We start from the raw sequence: 21,033 nt of genomic DNA, 5'->3' as shown, positions 1-21,033 counted from the left end.
ACTTTGACTCAGTGTGACTGAACTTGTATTTGACTTGAGTAAATCAAAGATCTGGTGCTTTCCTACAGTTTGATTCATATCTGTTTAGATGATCTTGACTCAAGTAAATTCTCTATGATGAAAGCCCCATGTTTAACGTATTCAGCAGTCCTGACCAATGAATCATCCTCTTAGATGTCCAAATCAAAAGGGATCATTTAAAACATAAAAAAAAAAAAATAGTTTGACTAAACTTTTTAACAATCATCAGTTTTTACACTTGCAGAAAAAACACATGGTTAATGACTCCCTGTTTAATTTTTTTATTAGTGCTGGTCATTGCTTCATTTATGTCACAGTGCAACCCATTTCTTAAAAACTCCCTATGTCTTGATCTCTTTAGCTCTAGGTTTCAATCTGAAGAATGACAGAAAACTACAATAACGTCACCCACTGGAATGGCAGCGATGAATACTTCGACTATGACTATCACAGAAAATTATATTTCATAATGCATGTGGTAACATGGGTCATCATTAGTATCGGCCTTCCTCTGACGCTCATGGTCATCTATGCTCTTTGCTTTCTGGTATGTACATTACATGACTTTATTCATTTACTGTCTGTGCCATGTGTTTGTGGAACAGTCTCAGGATCAGAATCAGATCAACAATCAATTTTTGAGAGGTAGACAGTTCTTACTGTGTTAAAGCAGTGTGCATATATTGATGTCACATGAGGAGGGTGATAAGAACTGAAAGTCCAGGAGGTGTTCACTGAGCCAGGTTTCAGTGAAACACAGGGCAGTGGATCTGCTAAAGTCTGTATTTGTGCTGTCAGGAGCAGCAGCTCGTCCATCTTGTGTGCTACATAAGTAGACGTTTGCCAGGTAAATGGACTAGAGTGCAGAGCACAGTCTGAAGTCTCTGCTGCCTCACAGTTTAATTGCTTCATCAGCGGCGTCTTCAGCAAATCCCATAGAGATCTGCTGCCCCTCTATATGGATCAGGCTCAGGGGAAAGGATTCAGTTGAATTACTGTCTCTTACTGCAACAGCTGGGCAGGAGAAGGATGAGAACATGTTTACAACTGATTGTCTTCTTCATATGTTTTTCTGCAGGTAAGAAAGGATCATGTGGCTCCAATCTACGTCATCAACCTTCTCATTACTGACGTCATTCAGTTCTGCTGCCTGCTCATTCAGGAGATAAAACAGAATGATGACATCGTACGTTATATTTACCGCAGTAGCCTAGTGACCAGTATTTGCTTCATGGTGTGTGTCTCACTGGAAAGGTAACTATACGTCCTGTAGCTACGTCTGTTTCTGACTTTAATATTTCTGACTTATTCTGCACCTCCTCAAAGACAACGTGTCCATCTTTTATTGCAGATATTTGGTCATCGCCCACCCACTGTGGTACCGCTTCAAACGAACCATCAAGATCTCTGTCATGCTGCTGTTCCTGCCCTGGATCATTTACCTTCTTCTCAAGTACATGAACATATTAGACCGAACTGTGTTTGGCTTATCTGTTATGTTTATTAAGCTGAGTCCTCTTGCAGACTTAATTTTGTACGTTTTCTTGAGAAAAGAGTCCATTGGCAAGCTGTGTACCACTGTGAACTGGTGCAGAGTTGCCAACGCTGACACCAACATATAGACAGTATGAATGTGGACAACATTTTTAAAATTGAGCTCCATGGAGGAAGAGACGATGAGGAGAAAACAGACCAACATGTTCTGTCAGTTTAGAACAAATGTATTTCTTACAAAACTGTATTTCTTTAGCTATGTTGTTCTTCTTGACAGTTAAATACATTTTCTACTCTTCTTAACTTTCTAATCTTCTGATCAATAAAAGCTTTATTTGTGCAGTTCAAGTGGTTGGCATGTCAGCTTTTAGGATGTGAGAGAAGGTCCTATTTATTGTAAATGTGACTAAATGAAATATTATATCACAGTCTCGCTCATTACATTTTAATAATACTATGACATTCAATAAATAAAAATCTGTTTCAAGACAAAAACAGGAAGTTATTGACTTATTAATGGGCCCATATTCTGCCCTTTTTGGGGTTCATATATTTAATCTATGTACCTACTAAAGTATGTTCACAATAACTAAAGATCTAAAAAAGTGTCTGTTTTCATGAACTTCCGCTCCATGCACCGGCTCGCTTCTGACTCTCTCTCTAAGGCTCTGAAGTGCCCACGTGCTTTGCACTGAAAGCCTTTTTGTGTGTTTTTGACCTTTTTTACACACACACAGAGTAGATTGATTTCAGAGGCTCTGTTTCCATTAATCATCACACTTGTTCCTCCATTTGCAAAACGCCACAAACCCTGACAACCCTGCTTTCTGTCTCTGCTGCTGTAACAGCGCCGCCTGCCTGTTTAATGGCTGCACCGCAGTGTGTCCTCTGAAACAGACCAGCTGCACGAACTGGATGCAAAAGGCATTGAAGGGGCTACTGAGGGATACAAACAAAGTTCTAATTTGTCATTTCAATCATGATATATAAGTTGAGTATCAGTGCAAACTGAAGCTGTGACCTGAGAGTCAGCTCAGGGTGCAGTTTCATATAACTTGTGTTTACGTTGTCTGACTGAATACAGATTGAACATTAACTGTAAACGGGGGATGTGATGTTTTCAGAAGAATAAGATGAAAACATTTGGAGTGTGTCCTGTTACTGGTTTGTCTGGGACGCTGACACTGAGCCAGAGACATAACAGTCGAGTCATTTCTTTTCCTGCTGAGTCACTGGCTTCCTCCCTCTTTAAAAAAAGAGGAACTTTTTGCACCACAGATGGTCAAAATGGTCAGTTTGGTCAGGATAAAATAAGCTCCCTCAAACACACACACTCACGCATAACATAACATAACATAACATATCATAACATGCACACTATCTGTAGAGGTGTGCATTCAGTGATGACTTTTTTGTTGTGAAAAACTCAACAGTGTTTAGTCTGTGAAGTTTGACCACCTCACCTTGTAGCAGAAACAGAAGGTGGGAGGAGTTAACCTTCAGTATGCGGTGTGTTTGTGTATTGTTTTTTTGTGATGCCCTGCAGCTTAACATCCTGGAGACTGACTAAACGAGTGACCTCTGGGGCTGACAGGAACATGAGAGTCTCAGGCTGGACTTGAATGCATGGTTTTATGTCCGAGTCAAACTTTATATTGTCCTGTTAGTATCCGATCCAAATGTGTTCATAAAGCACATTTAAACCAAACATAATAAAGACACAATAAACACAGAGCGATGTGAAAACAACAGGACATGAAAAAGTAAAAGTGTTCAGACAAATATGAAGGAATAAAAAAAGAATAAGAGCAGTCTCTCAACCAGAGCTTAAAGCCATGTTTTAAAAACAGGCAGTGTGTGGGACAGACCAACATGTGGAGAGCTTTGGCGCTGCTACTCAAAAGCCTCGGTCGCCCCTGAGCTTCATCCTCGACCTCGGGACAAATCATAAGCCACCTCAGGTGACACCCCAAAAATCCTAAACTGTGATTGGCTGTTTGCCCTGTCAGAGGCTGAAACAACTATTCTGAGTTATAGGTGCAGTATAGGAAAGTTATGCACACTGTCAAGACCGAAACATCACCAATGAATGTCTTTTTGTACGTAAGACAGTGTGCAGAATTTGCATGCATTTTGGAAAACCAGTGAAAGATAATGGATGTACAAGCGTCCTCTTTTTGTGTCATTAAAGATTTAAGATAACAGGATATTTATGTTTCCATTATCTTGTGTTATAAAGTAGATACTATGATAGTTGAAGTTAGAAAGAGTAAATCACTCATTTTTATTTGTGCGCTTGTGTTTGTGCACACATCCCACTTCAGGCCACGCCCTGCAGGCGTCAGAGCCCCAGTTGGTCCACCCCAGTCAAAAAAAAAAAAGTCTGGACACACCCCTGAGTGCACCCTCCGATCAGTCACACAGTTCAATCCAAACCTCCATGAAACTGATTATTCTCACCTCGAGGGAAGAGAAAAGTCCTGCAAGGCACAGGCGGGAAAAGATGTTATCTGGGTGAAGCTAATGAGTTGATCATTTATTTTAAATGCATGAAGGAGATACAACAGCAAAGTAACAGCTGAGGTCTGCAGGACGTGTGAGGGACCGCTGATGCTGAAGCGCCCCCTAGTGGCCGTCCATCTATCTATCTATGCAAACACTGTCAAAGTCGTGTGTGACTTCAGGCCTTAAGGCTGAATAATGAGGTGACTGCTGTTACCATCAGGACTATGTTGTTTTGGGAGAAGCAGCATTAAAAGCCATTACTTGAATCCTGTTGTGAAACTAGCATCAGAACGGGTGTGAGGTGATGACTTGGCAGTGGGTGTGTTGTCTTGGGCTATTTTCCACACACGCGGTGTAAATAGGAGCACCGAGGCGCCTTGTTGTGTGTGCTGCTGTAGGGAGAGGTGGTGGGGGCTGCAGTCCTGTGGGTGGGTGGCAGCTCTCTCCTTCGCAGGGGCGTTGTCCCTCTCCTGCACGCCTCCAGTCGGGATCAGCACCAAGGCCAGCGACAGCAGCTCTGCGCAGCACACACACACACACACACACAAAGGCCACACACACACACACACACACACACACACACACACACACACACACACACACACACACACACACACACACAGGTCTTTATGTGACCTACAGAGACTGAATACTGAATGCTCACAGCTCACCAAGGACCACAGTTATTGTTTTCATCTCAGAGGTTTACATGTAATATAAAAGATACACTTTAATCCTCTGTTGTTTACCCGGGCTTTACACACATTTTAAGTTACTTGTTTCCCGTGCTGCTGCTGCTGCAGTGTGTTTCCGTTTAGGACATAACTTCACATTGTTTAATTTCGTCTAAATTTAAGTTGTGATCTAATAGGATGCCGTCCAACAGGACAGAGGATCATATCTCTAACTTACTACTATCCATCACTCGCGATTTCCACTTCTCGGGGCTTGCAGATGAGACTGATGATGATGTGAATCGGACATCTTTAATCAGCCTCATCCTGTATTCCGATATTGCAGAGGTCGGGGGGATGAGTGTGGCTGGATGCAGAGACTGCAGCACCACAACAACACTCCCGGCGCACAGCTCTATACATCGATCCCTGTTCTGGCTTTCTGCTGGGACAGCAAAGAAAAAACTGCAATGACAGTGGACAGTATGGACTGGGGGGGTAACATGAGACAGTCCTGAGGGAGAACATGTGCAGGGGGAAATGAGATTACACGTGTGATTTTATTATCAAGTGTCTTTGGTTGCATATGAAAGGAGGACGTGAGGGTGTAACTTAATGAAAAGTTCAATATATGCTGGTTAAAAAGCGCGTTACACAACGTGTTCATTCAGGGCTGCTGTGTGTGTTGATGCCTGAGCTACAAGGCTGGAGCGAGGAGCTGCATGAGTGATTTCGTGTCTCCCCAGAGGGCGGAGGCTTTCTGCAAAAGCTTGCAGGTTTCCCCTCTTCTTCTGCTGTCCTTGCGTCAAATGATGCGCGCCCTCCTTCACTATAAAAGCACCTGTCCTGGCCAGACTTCACTCGCATCTCACTTTCTCTCTCTCTCTCACACACACCCTCACCCTCACACTCTCTCTCTCTCTCGCTCTCTCTCTCTCTCTCTCTCTCTCTCCCGTACAGAGCACCAGGACCGGATACCAAAGTGAAGGAAACATGAGTTACTCCAGCGACATTTACAGCAGCAGCTCCTACAGGAAGATCTTCGGAGATGCCCCCCGGTCCGGCCGCGTCGGTATGGGCAGCAGCAGCAGCCCGTCCCGCCTGCACCCCGCAGGATACCGCAGCAGTCACCGCACCTACGGTTCACCCTCCGTGATGTCCTCCGCCACCTACCGCAGGTCCGGGGCGCCCGGCCGCGTCTTCTCCTCCATGCAGGACTCGATGGACCTGACCCAGTCCACCGCGGTCACCAACGAGCTCAAGATCATCCGCACCAACGAGAAGGAGCAGCTGCAAGGCCTCAACGACCGCTTCGTGTCCTTCATCGAGAAGGTGCACAACCTGGAGCAGCAGAACAAAGTCCTGGAGGCGGAGGTCACGATGCTGCGCCAGCGCAACAACGAGCCCTCGCGCCTGCACGAGCTCTACGAGCAGGAGATCCGCGAGCTGCGGGCCCGCGTGGAGGAGCTGACCCACGAGAAGAGCCAGATGCACGTGGACTGCGTGCAGATGAACGACACGCTGGAGGGCGTGAGGGAGAAGCTGGAGGAGGAGAGCAGGCTGCGGGAGGAGGCGGAGAACACTCTGAAGGGATACCGGAAGGACGTGGACGACGCCACCCTGGCGCGCCTCGAGCTGGAGAAGAAAGTTGAGGCGCTGCTGGACGAGATCGCCTTCCTCAGGAAAGTTCACGAAGAGGAGCTGCAGGAGATGCAGGCGTCTTTGCAGGCCACTCAGGTACTCCTCTCACCGTGTCGTGGTGACCTGCTCAGATTTATTATTAATCACTACTTATCCTTACGTCCTTCAGTGTTTTTGTCACGTCCATACATCATAAGTAGCTCTTTTTTCTGACTTAACTAAACTTTGACCCCGTGATGCCATTCACAGCCCCCCCATTGGTTAAGAAAGTCTACGCAGTTAAAAACAGTTTAGTGTAGCTGCCGGTAATAACTGGTATTCCATAAATCAAATAACCTTTAGTCACCTCAGGGTGAATCATTTTATTTGGCTACACTAAGTGTTTTTCCTGTGAGCACGACATACTCTGTCCTCCTCAACTGAGAAACTGCGCAGTTGGATAATTAATGACACTGCAGTTCCGTTTCAGCACCGAACGCTGTCCCTCTCCCTCCTCCTCCTCCGCAAATTCATTTTTAGGGGTCTCAAGTGTCCCGCGAAGCTCCGTCACGCCCCCCCCCCCCTCCCCCCATGCGAACTTTGAAAGTCGTTCATACTGTTTTCTTTCAAAGAGCATCATTACATTGTTTTTCTCTGCGGTGAAATAATGAGAGTTTCATGTAAATAATCAAACAAGGTCATTACAGACTTTGGCAGACCCCGCTGTTAGAAAGCCAAAGTTTTATTGAGGGGGGAAGGGGGGGTACTGTTGGTGTTTTCATCCAAGGAGGTAAGGAGAGGAGGCATGGGGGGAGGAGGAGGAGGAGGGGGGGGGGGGGGGGGGGGGGGGGGGGGTTGCGCAGAAATATCGCATAATCCAGGGGTGTGGTCTTCCCAAGGGGAGCATGCAACATCAACCCTGTGAGGTGCACCACCTATTGTTTTTTTTGTTGTTGTTGATGATGAGACTCTTTTAGTTGGACATGTTTAAAGTTTAAAATGATCAATAACATCGATCCGTGTACAAATATATTTCTCTAAGAGAAGACAACAGCAATTTTTTTTACGGCAACTTTGGTGCAGAAATCAATTTATTGATGGTGGTGTGGGGCTAAGCCATGCAGAGAGGGCTGATGGTTGCCGGGTAGATCTCTCCAGGGTTTCCTCCTCCTCCTCTCTGGAGGGAATAGGATTGCAATGTAAGCTATTGACAAGCACAGCTTTCACCATGCAGCAGAGAAGCCTGAGTCAGCAGTCGATTCATCAGTCCTGCAGCAGTCCACCTCACCAGGACTGCAACTCAGCTCACCATATACATATATGTATGTGTCACCACCAGCAGAAAGAAACTGTGCTGCACGTGTATTAAAAAATGGATTTTAACAACTAAGACAATTTCAAAGAGTTCAATTATAGGATTGCATAATACATTATTGTTAAGGAGATTCCAACAACATTGCTGATTTCTGTCATCCAATTGCAGAGTGTTGGAGAAGCTACTGTTAAAAGAAAAGTCATAAATACAGTCAGCTGCTCAACAGAGATGCACGAAGATATTCAGGCTCTTTGAATTCTGCACTCAAAGTTCTCTCTTATAAATCAAGGGTCATCATATTGCATGCTGCAAAGTAATGAGTATTCTTTTAAGTGCTGGCTTCTCTGACAACAATGCAGCAGCCAGTATGTCCTCCTTCTAACTTTAGATTCTGCTCCTGAATGCTCTGGATTTGTTTGGACCAGAGAAGGTAGACAGTTTTAAGACACACCCCACACGGCCGTTTAGGACACCCCTCTGTTTGTCAGATATGAGAGCAGTTATCAGGTCAACAGGTGTTGCAGTGATGGAAGCGGTCAAGAGAAGTGATTCAGATAGAAGTGATTGTACCCGACCTAAAAAGCCTCTGCATGTTTCTAATAAGCTCCACGAGCAGAAACGTGCTCAAACTAGGATCAATATTGGAGATGATTTTGAAAAATGGAGAGAGGTTAGAACACAGAAAGGTTTACAGACCCATGCAGAGCTGGATAAACACTGAAGCTTCAGAGTCCACCACATGGTGACCTGTGAGAGCATCGACTCTAGAGAGGAGAGGGAGAGACAGCTCTCTACAATGTTTAGAATTTGGACTGCAGTACCCGTTTTGACCACTAGAGGTCAGAGTTACATACTTTAAGTTTTAAACTGCATTTTTTTGCAGAGTTAACTAATTTGTCTAAAACAAAAAAAAGTATTTTATTTAATAACACTCTTCTGTCGCCCCCCTCTGCTACATCCAGGTGTCTGTGGAGATGGACACAGTAAGTAAACCGGACCTGACTGCAGCCCTGAAGGACATCCGGGCTCAGTATGAGAACCTGTCCGCCAGGAACCAGGCCCAGGCCGAGGACTGGTACCGCTCCAAGTTTGCCAGCGTGACTGAGGCGGCCGCCCGCAACCAGGACGCCGTCAAGCACTCCAAGGAGGAGCTGAGCGAGTACCGCAGGCAGGTGCAGTCCCGCACCCTGGAGATCGAGTCCCTCAGGGGCCACAACGAGGCTCTGGAGAGGCAGATCGCCGAGATGGAGGATCGCCATAACAATGAAATGGGAGAGATGCAGGTGTGTGAATGTTGTTTTATGATTTAATCAAGTTCTATTTATTAAATCAGTCTCAGTGCCTCTGACCACAGGGTTTTCATGTATTCACAGGATACCATCCAGCAGCTGGAGGGCGCTCTCCGCAGCACCAAAGGAGAAATGTCCCGTCACCTCCGTGAATACCAGGACCTGTTGAATGTCAAAATGGCGCTGGACATCGAGATTGCTGCCTACAGGTGGGCCACATAAAAAAACAATGCAGCAAATACTAGATTAGGAGACTGGTCCATGTGCCCTGTTTAGGGTCTTTAAAAGTTTAATGTCCAGAATCATAATGGTCACAGGGAATAATCGTCACCACCCCCTCCCACTGGCTCCAGGTGAATTCTCCTGATTGTATCCTGCTGTGTTCTCACATCAGATCACTCTGACTTTCTGCAGAATAAATACGAGGAGGCTGGAAGAAAATAGTTTTTTTTAGGAGTTTTCTGCATGTGTGAAAGCCCTACAGTATCTATATGTGCTTTGTCTCTTCATGTTTCTCTGACTGAAAGTGAGCGCTCCACCTGCAGCGCTGCATGTTCAGCTTTCACCCACACGACACCTCATCAGTAGAATAAAACAGAAATTAGATTCAAACTTTTACTTAAATAGAATTGATGAAAATATTATTTTAACTGTGAATTAAATTAATTTGCCAGAATCATCATGGGAAATGTTGCAACTTTAAAGGAAGAATGTGTGACTTTTTTGATCCAGTAGATTTCGCCCTTGAACACCAGCATTAATCATAAAAAAATGCTGTTTGGCAACACCTCCTCCATACTGAAGCCTCGCCCTCCTCCAGCCCCTCCCTTTGTGTTCACACAAAGGAGTTTAGTGCAAGCGGTGGACAAAATTGTCCTTGTCTCGAGCTGCATTGTTGTGTTAGCATGCTAATGTTAGCTTGTAGCTTCACATTTCATGTAAACTGACACAGAATGAGCATGATCTAAAAACTCTTACTAACATCCAAATAATCAGTGAGTATGTTCTTCTTCTTCTCTCTAGTTCTTGACTAAAACAGCTTTTATACACAAGGGGAGGAGCCGGCCGTCCCGTCCATGTAAACACGGCTCTAACAACAACACAGCCAGTGGGACTCGAGCTTCTCCCTCATTGTAGACAGTCATGACTCAGAGACACATTTACACAGGAGACACTGGATTTATGAGATATTTATGTGGAACATGTCTCACAGTCTTCCTTTAAGATTTTATTTGCTAGATGAGAACTTCATGTCAAACTTTTGTTCTCGTCTTATCTTTAAAAGTCTTGTTAACACTTCAGTAGATTATAAATTAAACATTTACCCACAGTCTGTTTTAGTCGAAGGATTTTTAGAAAGGTCGTCTGGTTTTTAAGATGCACAGAACTTATTACCTGGTTGTGATCAGGGACCTCATGAACACAATAAAGTCATGAATTAAAGGTAAAGGCAGCTGGTAATAACAGTCCAATCACTCTTTATTGGTAACTGATCATTTCTTACAACTATATGAAACCTGCAGATAATATTACTCAGCATCTCTGATCATGTGACCTCAGACGCTCTGGAGACATTCGATCCCCCAGGAGAGATACGCTGAGATAATTATAGAAACAGAACCCGACTGGAGGTGACATCATCTTGTTGCCTCTGTCTGTCTCCCTCTCTGTCTGTGCAGGAAGCTGCTGGAAGGTGAGGAGTGCCGCCTCAGCTCTGTGAGCGGAGCCATGGTCCAGTCCGGCTACCCCGGCTTCTCCTACATGTCGTCCCGCAGCTACTCCCTGGGAGCCTACAGGAAGTCCGAGGCCAAGCCGGAGGAGGAGGAGCAGGAGGAAGAGGAGGGCGAGGAAGAGGAGGAAGAGGAGGGAGAGGAGAATGAGGAGGAGGGAGACGAGGGAGAAGAGAATGGGGAGGAGGGAGACGACCAGGAGGAAGGAGACGACCAGGACGAGGGAGACGAGCAGGACCAGGAGGAAGAGAAGGTGAAGGAGGAGAAAGAGAAGGACGAGAAAAAGAAGGAGAAGGAGACCCCTGCCGGCAAGACCAGCAAGAGCTAAACAGCTTGTGTCATCTTCATCAGCATTATCAGTAACACATCCCTCATCCCATCAATCACCTCTGTGGATCTGATCACATCCTCTCTGTCACACACACACACACACACACACACACACACACACACACACACACTCCAGACACATCTTGTGTTTTTCTGTCTCTGTTGGCTCTGTTACTCAGACGTGATTAGGTCAAACTTTAGCAGAAGGAGCAGAAAAAAGATGGGAAAGAAGGAAGGACGTAAATCCTCCTCTTCTTCCTCTGCAGAGCTCGTTGAAAGTTAGCATCAATGTCACAACTCCGTTTTTTTCCCTTCCATCTGATCATCCAGTGAATGTGCCATCAACGATGACGACGTTAACATTCAGAGCAATCAAAATGTTGAAAAGTAAACTATATTATCAGCACACAAACTCAAAAGAGAAACGCACAGATCTCGGAGCATGAGTAACAGCCGGTCCAACTTTTACGGTGCTATTTGTTAATTTTACATATAAAAGTTGGGGGAGTATCGCAGGTCAAAGGTCGTATCGCAGACTGAACCTCCACCAGCTCGTTTCTGAAAAATACAAATTCTGCTTCTATTTGAGCTGTAAGCTGAATGCTTTCCACACCGCCTGCCAAATCTTTGACTCCTCCTCCTCTCTGTCACTCTCCCCACTCATCTCATCTCCGCCACGACAAAATGAAATGTACCACCTTCCATTAAAGGTCCCCGCACTGTCACCGCACGGCAATAACAGCTACTCGGAGCTCTGAATCACTGTGTGTAGAAAACGTGCACGGAGGGTGCCGCCACTTTTCCGTGCATCTTTTGTGAATGAAAAATGTAGAGTTTTAAATTGCCGCTATATATCCTTTTATTTGTTTTTGGGGAATATGAAATATCCCCCCTCCCCCCGCCCGGCCCCCTCCCCTTTGATTGATTCATTTGTCGATGAAATTCTGCTACTTCCTTAGAACCGACCTCCTCCTCCTCGTTTTTGTTTAATTTCGCTAAATAAAGGAGACAAGATGGCGGCGAGCGAGTGGCTGTCGGTGTCAGGCAGCTGATGGTGACACTGACGGCCCTCAGCTCAAACTGTAAGTGGCAGGTGGGGCCAACAGGGGTCATGGCTGTAGTGTACAGAGTCGCATATAAGGGCTATTTTTACCCCCCCCCCCCCCCCCTTCTCTCACTCCGGCCTGATTGGTTGTCATGTCACTGCTGTGTTTCATTTCTCGCTCGCCCCCCTGAGCGTTTTCCTCTCGAGACGACGAATGAATCAACCAACGGGCATGAATGCATGGCCTGACTCTCGGAGCTTGAATCTCTGCTGGATGGGATAGATGTTTTTGCTTGTTGTGTGTTCAATTTAAAAAAAATTTAAAAAAAGGAAAAAGAAAAAACTTGCCTTAACCATGACTGAAAGTTCAAATAAAAAACATGTCTTCACCTGCATCTCACTTGTTTCTGGGGGAGTCTGAGGAGCGCTGACACTTTTCAGACCTCTTCTGTGCAACTGTGACTGAATGTAGTGATTATTTCCTCTCAAAGCCAAATAAAGACATTTATTAACCAAACCGTCATGTCTGAGTCATTAATGTCAGGAGACAGGAAGTGCAAAGCAAAATAACAAAGTGTGAAATACTTTTACAAAGCTTCAGAATAATTTACATTTTGGTAAACATTTTTACATTTTATATAATACTTAATCATTTATTAATCCCGCGAGGGGAAATTTGTTTTTTACACTATGTTTAATGAACATGCTACACAAACATAGTCTGAAACACACAGACATGTGCACAAACAGGATCCTATGGACATGCACTAATGGAGAGGTCTCAGAGTGAAGGGGCTGCCCACAGTGAGCACTCCACTCCACCTTTCCAGCTTTTTGTAAAGTGTCTTGAGATTACATTTACTAAACTGTAATCTAAAGATTGATTGATGGTCGATTCCCCCATGTACACTTACTGAAGAGGCTGCTATGTAAAGTGACCATCAGTATTAATCCATCTATACGATGGGCTCAGTCATAAATATTCACACACTGCTGGCTTTACCACAAGGAACCATCAGGGGTTAAGTGTCCTGCCCGTTGTTACGGCCTCCTTTACGTACATGAAGTTTAACAAATGACTCAGCTTGATATCAACCTTTTAAAACCTGAGCTTTAGTTCAATACTCTCACCCACCCTGCAGATTCTAACCACCAACCTCTGGGTTTAGAGACGACCAACAGAAGCCCTGAACATGATCATTTCTTATTTACCATCCGACTGAGAGTTTCCAATGACTCAGACTTCTTACAGTGACGACATTTATGACTTTTCATAAACCTTTAAAAGACTGTAACGTCATAGAGAACTGATTTCAAAACTGTTCACTATGTGCACTTTAACTTCTGCATCCATTGTCCACTCTTCATATGATGAATTAACCGCTCTCACTATTTTCACCCTGACTGATACCAACGTGCACCCGGTCTCAGACTACACTTGGACTGACTGATGTTGTGGTCTCCTGTCAGTTAAATCATGAATGATAAGCACTAATGCAAGAAGACTTCAAACTGTCCGATCTATGTTCACCATACAAGAACACATGTATTCAGGGTTGTTACTTTCTAGAGGGGGTGTGTGGGGGGGGGTCTTGAAAATCAATCTGGCAGGAGTCATGAAGACCGCAAAGGTCAGGGCTGAGGGACCTGAAGGGGATGAAGAGGTGGAGGCCGAGTCATCACCGGGGATGAAGTCTGCTGTGGGAGATAGAACCGGTGTTTGAAAGGAGCAGAATCCATCAACGTCTCAGCTGAAAAAAAAAAGAAGCTTTTGTACATCTTGTGATTTGCAGGGAACATTTAGAAGTGCTGCACAACTCTTCATCTGATTGGTTGAATAATATCAGAAATGTGGGTTGTAATGTTTCATGGAGAAGTTGGTGGTGGGTTGATCTAAATGTTGACTCTTTATAATGGAGATAGAAAAGGGTAAATAAAGGATTTACATTCCTCTACATGTGCGCCTTCCTAACACTGCAGAAGTCAGTGGCCATGTTCAGACACCCCAGTCAGAAAAGTCTGGCTAACCCACTGCAAGAGATAAAGGAGTGGGAATGCGTGGAAAGTCAAACTTTCTTGCAATACCGTGGAAGGTCGGGGGTTCGATCCCCCAGCTCCTGCACATGTGCAATGTGTCCTTGGGCAAGTCTTGCCCAAGGACAAGACAGTTGCTCCCACTGCTTCATCAGCGGCGTTTGTGGACAACAGGAACATGAAGAGTACAAAGAAGAAAACCTTCCTGCTTATAATCCCATATTTTCTTTTGTAAAGCGTCTCCAGATAACACTTGTTATGAATTGGCGCTATACAAATAATGATTAATTGATTGTGACCTGCGGTGTAAAAGAGCTTTGAGTAGTCAGAAGACTAGAAAAGAAATATACAAGCTCAAGTCTATACTGTCCATTCACCTGCAAAAGACCCGTCTTCCTTAATTTTTTAACCTTTGTGTTGAGGCTTGTTTCAGGTCAGAGGAATGAGTGAAGGAGTCAGAAAAAATTTGGTAAATGGACTTGATCTTGAATATTTCTTTTCTCATCTTCTGACTCCTCCAAGCTCTTTTAAACCACAGGTCACATCTACACATTCACACACTGATGGTAGAGGCTGCTGAGTAAAGAGTCCATCAGTATTAACTCATCCATTCATACACATTCACACACTGATGGTAGAGGCTGCTGAGTAAAGAGTCCATCAGTATTAACTCATCCATTCATACTCATTCAGACGCTGCCGCCGGAGCAGCAGGAGCAACTTGGGGTTAAGTGTCTTGCCTAGGGTCACATCGGACATGTGGCTGCAGGAGCTGGGGATCGAACCCTCGACCTTCTTCTTCTCTCTAGTCCTTGACTAAAACAGCTTTTATACACAAGGGGAGGAGCCGGCCGTCCCGTCCATGTAAACACGGCCCTGACAACAACACAGCCAGTGGGACTCGAGCTTCTCACTCATTGTAGACAGCCATGACTCAGAGACACATTTACACAGGATAGACTTGATTTATGATTTATTTATGTGGAACATGTTAGACAATCTTCCTTTAATGTGATTTTTTGATTGACTGTTGGGACAAAATGACCCTAAAGACAACCTTTGTATCCTGCTGGTGAGCAGTGTGTTTCACTTTAAATAATGTTGGGGTCGTTGTAGGAACAGTACTCACATTTCAAGTTTAATAAACATCATTAAGTTTTCATTCTGCTGCTGTTGAAGATGGCGACGGGTCATTTTTCACCCTATAAGTCAACACAAGATCAAAGGGTTAATGTCTGGCTCGAAGACTCTTTGTCAACATCCGTCACAGCAGGAGGTGTTTATTTATTCACTTTAACCCAGAGTCACAGGAACTGTTCACTCCAGTCACATGCACGGCCGTCTCTCTCCCTCCAGGCTGCAGTCGATACCTCATCGTTACTGGGTGGGGCTGAATAATGTCTTCTGGGTGTTGAGCCTCATCTCAGCCTGCACCCAGAGGTGAAGGATGGGGCTGGCCAAGATGGATGGCGGCTGCCAACGCTTGCCCACCAGCACAGCTGTCACCAGCAAGAACTTCATCACGGCCGGAGACTGTTTGTGTGTGTGTGTATCCTGTTTCCTCTCCTAAGTGAGTTAAACGCAGAGACTCAGACGTGGACTCTTCTGTGGTTTGTGTGTGTGTGTACCTGTGTGTGTGTGTGTGTGTGTGTGTGTGTGTACCTGTGTGTGTGTGTGTGTGTGTGTGTGTGTACCTGTGTGTGTGTGTGTGTGTGTGTGTGTGTGTGTGTGTGTGTGTGTGTACCTGTGTGTGTGTGTGTGTGTACCTGTGTGTGTGTGTGTACCTGTGTGTGTGTGTGTGTGTGTGTGTGTGTGTACCTGTGTGTGTGTGTCTGTATGTGTGTGTATGTGTGTGTGTGTGTGTGTGTGTGTGTGTGTACCTGTGTGTGTGTGTGTGTGTGTGTGTGTGTGTGTGTGTGTGTGTGTGTGTACCTGTGTGTGTGTGTGTGTGTGTGTGTGTGTGTGTGTGTGTGTGTGTGTGTGTGTGTGTGTGTGTGTGTGTGTGTGTGTGTGTGTGTGTGTGTGTGTGTGAGTATTGGCCTGATAATGAGCGCAGTGGCTAAACATAATCAGCACTAAAAGACGATCAATAAAACTGTTAGAAAGATGCCAGGACAAATGTTTCTCGACAAGAGTATCAGGTGGAAAAGGAGCAGAGGTGAGTTTCAGGAAGCAACCTGATACAACAAAATCTGCTACTGCTGCTCTGGACATGCTTAGGACAGTCAATAGGAAGTCCGATCCACCAATCCCTGCAGAGTCTGCAGAAAGTGTTACTTTACATCTCCTGCAGGGTTCAGCTCCTCGCAGCCTTACTCTGATGTGTAATTTACTCATTAATGCCACAATCTTTCATCTGATTGCATCATTTTGCCTTGATTGTAAATCAATACAGTTAATGCTTCTTGGTAGTATATAGTGTGAGTCTCCCTCTCTCTGTGTGATGGATGCTCTCTCCTTTAGCCGTGACACCACCAGAGTTATGACTCGACATTGGACCCCCTTTTGATAGAGAGTCAGATGTGGGGAGCGTGTCAGAGGGCGGATTTATAGAAAATTCAAAAGTCTGATCAATCCCACAGCTCTGAAGGATCGTGGCCCGCTGCTGGCCGGACAGCCGGGTCGTCCTTGATTTGGCCGTGCTGCTGCTGCTGCTGTGTGCGTGCATGCTTTTGTGTGTGTGTGTGTGTGTGTGTGCGTGCCGAGCTCTGCTGTCAGCTCATTCTGTTGTTGTGGAGGTGCATACATAATTGAGCCGCTCGCCTCCTCCTCCTCCTCCTCCTCCTCCTCCTCCTCCTCCTCCAGGGCCCTCCTGAGACCCTTTAAGATAAAAGCAATAAATACTCAACCTCAGCATTTAACCACCTCTGTTCCTGTTACTGGGAGTCCACTGGCATGTAATCCTGTTTCCTCTCCTAAGTGAGTTAAACGCAGAGACTCAGACGTGGACTCTTCTGTGGTTTAGTTTTTCGGGGACTTTGGAGGTAAAATTAGTTTGTGCATATATGGAGATGACTTGTGTTGTAGTAGAAGTTAGGATTTGTCTTCAGAGAATAATGTGACACACAAAGCTGCTTTAAGATGTAAGCCCTGTGTTAGTCTCCAGCTCATGTTCAGTTCAAGAACCTTGCTTTTCATTCATTGTGTCTCTCTGTCATGACTTCCTCTCTCTCTCTCTCTCTCCTCATGTCTCTCTCTCTCTCTCTCCTCATGTCTCTGTCTCCCTCTCTCTCTCTCTCTCTCTCTCTCTCTCTCTGTAACTCCATGTCTATATATAGACTTCTGCATTGCAGATGTCCCAGAGCCCTGCAGTTCTCGGGGAGCAGCTGAGAAGTCCCAGCCAAAATTTAGTCTCCCCGACACACACAGACACACACACACACACACACACACACACACACACACACACACACAGGGCTGTGGGACGCAGACTGACTGTGCAGCACAGGACGGGACACTTCCAGCATGACAGCGCCTCCTCACTGTGTCAGTGAGTGTACATGTACAGCAGGCTGCGCAGAGCACGGCTCAGCAACGTCCGAGCATCACACTGCAGCAAGGATGAAGTGCCCCCCCCCCCCAGAACAGAGTCAGAGCACTGCAGTCGGAGTCTGTATGTGGGTGGGTGTGAAGGTTTTCTTCTTGTCACGCTGATTATTCTGAACCAGTTTTGATTTTTCTAAATTCTTGTCTTACATTCTGCTTTTCAAAGAGTTGCTGAGTCATGGCTGTTTTTTGTTTTTTTTAAAGGAGTTTCAGTTTCATAACTTAAAGGACGGATATTGAAGAAGAAGAAAAACTGGCTTCATGATCATTCAGTTTATTCTTTTAATAAGTCAAAAGGAAAGAGTTGTATTCAGTCATCCAGGTGTCAGTCAGGGACAAATAAAGGATTTGAAACAGAACAAACGGCACATTAACATCAAAGGTTGTAAATAACAATAACAGCTAAAACACAAATTGAACAAATAAACAATGAATTAAAAGTTATTACTGTCAATTTATATTATCAATTAAGATAAGATAATCCTTTATTTATCCCACAACGGGGAAATTTAGTGTTACAGCAGTTACAGCCCTAACCCCAAAGAGCAAAGATTGCAAACAAAAAGTGAACACAGTACACAATTTAAATTTAAAAAAAAGAAAAAGAAAAATTTAGAATTTACAAAAAATATGTAGATACCACAATATAGATTAAAAAAAATAGATCAGCTGAGCGCTGCAGTTTTGACAAAAATGTGTGACAAATGTGACAATTGAGAAATAATCAGTGCAGAGCATTCCTTTTTTAAACGTGTCACATATATACTGCACTTATAAGCCAATACACTTACAATAATAAAAACATTATAGAGTGAGTGAGCTAAGGTGACAGATGTATAACCGTCTTGTTAGTCGTTAACGTCTTTATTTAAACATAATAAACATCACCTGCACAAGGTCGCATCATCTCTTCTCAGTGGTGCTGCAATGACCTGATGAGTCATGAATCTGTGTGCACCAACTGTGTCCTCTGTGTGTGTGTGTGTGTGCGTGTGTGTGTGTGTGTGTGTGTGTGTGTGTGTGTGTGTGTGATGTGAGCAATCAGAGAGCGAGAGAGAGCGAGAGGGGGGCATTGGGGGGGGGGCTTTATAATCGTTATGGTAATACCAAATGTTATCCAATAACAAGCCTCAGGTGTTGTAGATTGTTGTCAGGGTGGTGCAGATGAAACAAGAGTTAGAATTAACTTCTATGTTGAATTTCTGCTAAATTGATGTGGCTGTCATATTTATGTTACTTTGTTGCCACCTGCTGGTTAAATAGCGTAACTGCATAGCGTAGCTGGCCTTCGTACAGCAGGTACCTCTGCAAAGGAAATCTCTCCAGAGCTGAGGATGTGAGTCCTTTGCAGAGCTACAGTACTGATGACTGTGTGCTGTTGATTTGAACTCCAGCTCCAGAATAAAAAAAGAACCAGAGTGAGAGCAACTCCTGAGCTGTTGTGGCGTCCGTCCTGCACCAGAGGTACAGACACACACGCTCTGGAGTCCAGCAGGTAAACAAAACCGGTGACACAGACTCTCTTTTATTCACTGCTCGTTGTAGTTCTCAAGTTCGGTCTGCAGCACTCGTCTCTGATTGTGCAGGAAGTGAACACGACATCGTCGGATCTTATTGAACTGTTGTATTCAGGCTGCAATGCTCGCCCACCTTTCACTGCTGCTGCAACAGCGGTAGGCCATTAAGTATTTATAACTGTTGGCTGCTTTCAGGCCACAGAGCTGACACACACACACACACAATTACAGTGAGCTTTTACTGCCACTTGGTGTTAAAGGGGAAAATTACAGGTTGTGTTACAAGAGGGAGCAACACAGTCGACAGCAGCTCTGATCTTAGGGTCTGATCTTAAAGTTTATTTTCCAGCTTTTTGTGCCTTAATTCTAGAGACAGGACGGTGGACAGAGTCAGAAATCAGGAAGAGAGAGAGTGGGGTTTGACATGCTGGGAAGAAACCACAGGTTGCCCTCCTGGAGGACAACAGCCTCAGTACATGGGGCGCAAGATAAAGACTGTTCTGTTCAAATCTAAATGAAACTTAAAGATGATTCCCACCCTTTAAAGGTCACATATTATTCTCCATGTTTCTCTAACTCTAATATGTGTCTCTAATCCATCTACAAACCCCCCAATGATGAGAAAAGTCCATCCTCTCTGTCTTTTGCCTGCTCCACTTTTCAGAAAATGTGTGCTCAAACAGGCCGTTTGGAGATTTTCCCTTCATGACATCACAAAGGGCAGTAGCCCCTCCCCCAGGTTGGTGACACTCCCACAGCTAGGTGTTTGTTCTGCCCTCTGAGTCTGCCTTCTCACTGTAAACAATAGGACATGGAGCGAGAAAGACCGAGACACCCAATCCCTTCCAGAGAGGGGGGCGTGTTCAGACACAGCTCATTTACATATTTAAAGGTACAGACACAGAAACAGCCTGTTCTGAGCAGGGCTGAAATAGAGGGGTTTATAGACATGATCAAATACAGGATCAGAGTGGATTTAGAACAAGAAACTTCACACACATGTTTTGAGGAGCTCTGACACTTATTTAAACTGAAGAAGAGGAGGAGCATATGTGACCTTTAAATGTTTAGATGTAGGTATAAAGAACCATCCTGTGAAACTAAATAAGAGATACAAAAACAGCTTTGTCCCAGTGGTCAATCAGAGAGATGAACAAGGCATAATACAGCAGCCATGCTTTCAGAGCATTTTTAGATTAATTATAGATTAATTATTGATCTCTGCACTTTTTATCTTGTCTTTCTTTTATCTTGTTTTTACTCATCATGTTTTACTGATTGGTGCTATATTCTTATTTTTTATCTTGTTTTTACTGATGGGTTACTTTTTGTTTTTTCTGAGGGGCTCCTCTCTTAAGTTTTGAGCACTGTTGTCACTTTGTCATGTTTTGTCCTGCAGTGCTGTCGACGGGTGTGAAACAGGCCCGGATCAAGATCAAAATGACTTAGGGTGCATCTGAGATTAAAGGGGGTGCAGCAGCTACAGTGACCAGCAACAGCAAAGAAAAATAGCGTAGGTGTTTACAGTATGTGACCATCATGTGAACAGACAGGTCACATGCACCCAGTGGTGATTCAAGAGTCTGTTGGGGCCCCTCCAACCAGTGTTCATCCTCTTCATCTTTCTTTGTTGATTTTCTTTACTTTTTGTCCATTTAATGGAAGGTGCAGAAATTTAAAATGAGGGTGCTATGCATGATTTTGCAACCTCGTAGAAGGAAACCTGGTGTAAAAGGAGGCCGACTCACTCACTCAGTGTAAACCACATCGACCTACAAGTACAAATAAAGTTACCTTAGATGAACAAGGTTATGTTTTATTTTGAAACCTTCTGTCGTGTATTTAGCAGCAAATAAAGACTCATTAATATAACACTAATATAACTTTAAGATCGATTGAGTATTTAATGTTGT

The 21,033-nt window shown here is 44.6% G+C and overlaps 2 protein-coding genes across 2 annotated transcripts; both read left to right on the top strand.

Moving 5' to 3' along the window:
- The first annotated feature begins 270 nt into the window (after positions 1-270).
- Positions 271-1,873, top strand: LOC114919910 (G-protein coupled receptor 4-like). Its single transcript, XM_029276474.2, has 3 exons — positions 271-568; positions 1,100-1,275; positions 1,373-1,873. Exons 1-3 carry the CDS (start codon positions 404-406, stop codon positions 1,641-1,643), a joined length of 612 nt encoding a protein of 203 aa, XP_029132307.2. The 5' UTR covers positions 271-403; the 3' UTR covers positions 1,644-1,873.
- A 3,662-nt stretch (positions 1,874-5,535) lies between these two features.
- neff1 (neuronal intermediate filament family member 1) lies at positions 5,536-12,540 on the top strand. The gene is made up of 4 exons (XM_020636396.3): positions 5,536-6,431; positions 8,592-8,912; positions 9,003-9,127; positions 10,598-12,540. Exons 1-4 carry the CDS (start codon positions 5,688-5,690, stop codon positions 10,974-10,976), a joined length of 1,569 nt encoding a protein of 522 aa, XP_020492052.1. The 5' UTR covers positions 5,536-5,687; the 3' UTR covers positions 10,977-12,540.
- Positions 12,541-21,033: the final 8,493 nt, after the last annotated feature.

The sequence above is a fragment of the Labrus bergylta genome, chromosome 2, assembly GCF_963930695.1.
Source record: "Labrus bergylta chromosome 2, fLabBer1.1, whole genome shotgun sequence".
Taxonomy (NCBI): Eukaryota; Metazoa; Chordata; class Actinopteri; order Labriformes; family Labridae; genus Labrus; species Labrus bergylta.
Note: the sequence above shows the minus strand (reverse complement) of the source record. Positions and strands in the feature narration are given on the sequence as shown.

What these genes read in the sequence shown, in the direction of transcription:
- LOC114919910 (XM_029276474.2), top strand. Translation starts at nt 404, where the DNA reads ATGACAGAAAACTACAATAACGTCACCCACTGGAATGGCAGCGATGAA. An exon ending in TCTATGCTCTTTGCTTTCTG is followed by an intron (nt 569 to 1,099) that starts GTATGTACATTA and finishes GTTTTTCTGCAG; the next exon opens with GTAAGAAAGGATCATGTGGC. An exon ending in GTGTGTGTCTCACTGGAAAG is followed by an intron (nt 1,276 to 1,372) that starts GTAACTATACGT and finishes CTTTTATTGCAG; the next exon opens with ATATTTGGTCATCGCCCACC.
- neff1 (XM_020636396.3), top strand. Translation starts at nt 5,688, where the DNA reads ATGAGTTACTCCAGCGACATTTACAGCAGCAGCTCCTACAGGAAGATC. An exon ending in CGTCTTTGCAGGCCACTCAG is followed by an intron (nt 6,432 to 8,591) that starts GTACTCCTCTCA and finishes TGCTACATCCAG; the next exon opens with GTGTCTGTGGAGATGGACAC. An exon ending in ATCGAGATTGCTGCCTACAG is followed by an intron (nt 9,128 to 10,597) that starts GTGGGCCACATA and finishes CTGTCTGTGCAG; the next exon opens with GAAGCTGCTGGAAGGTGAGG.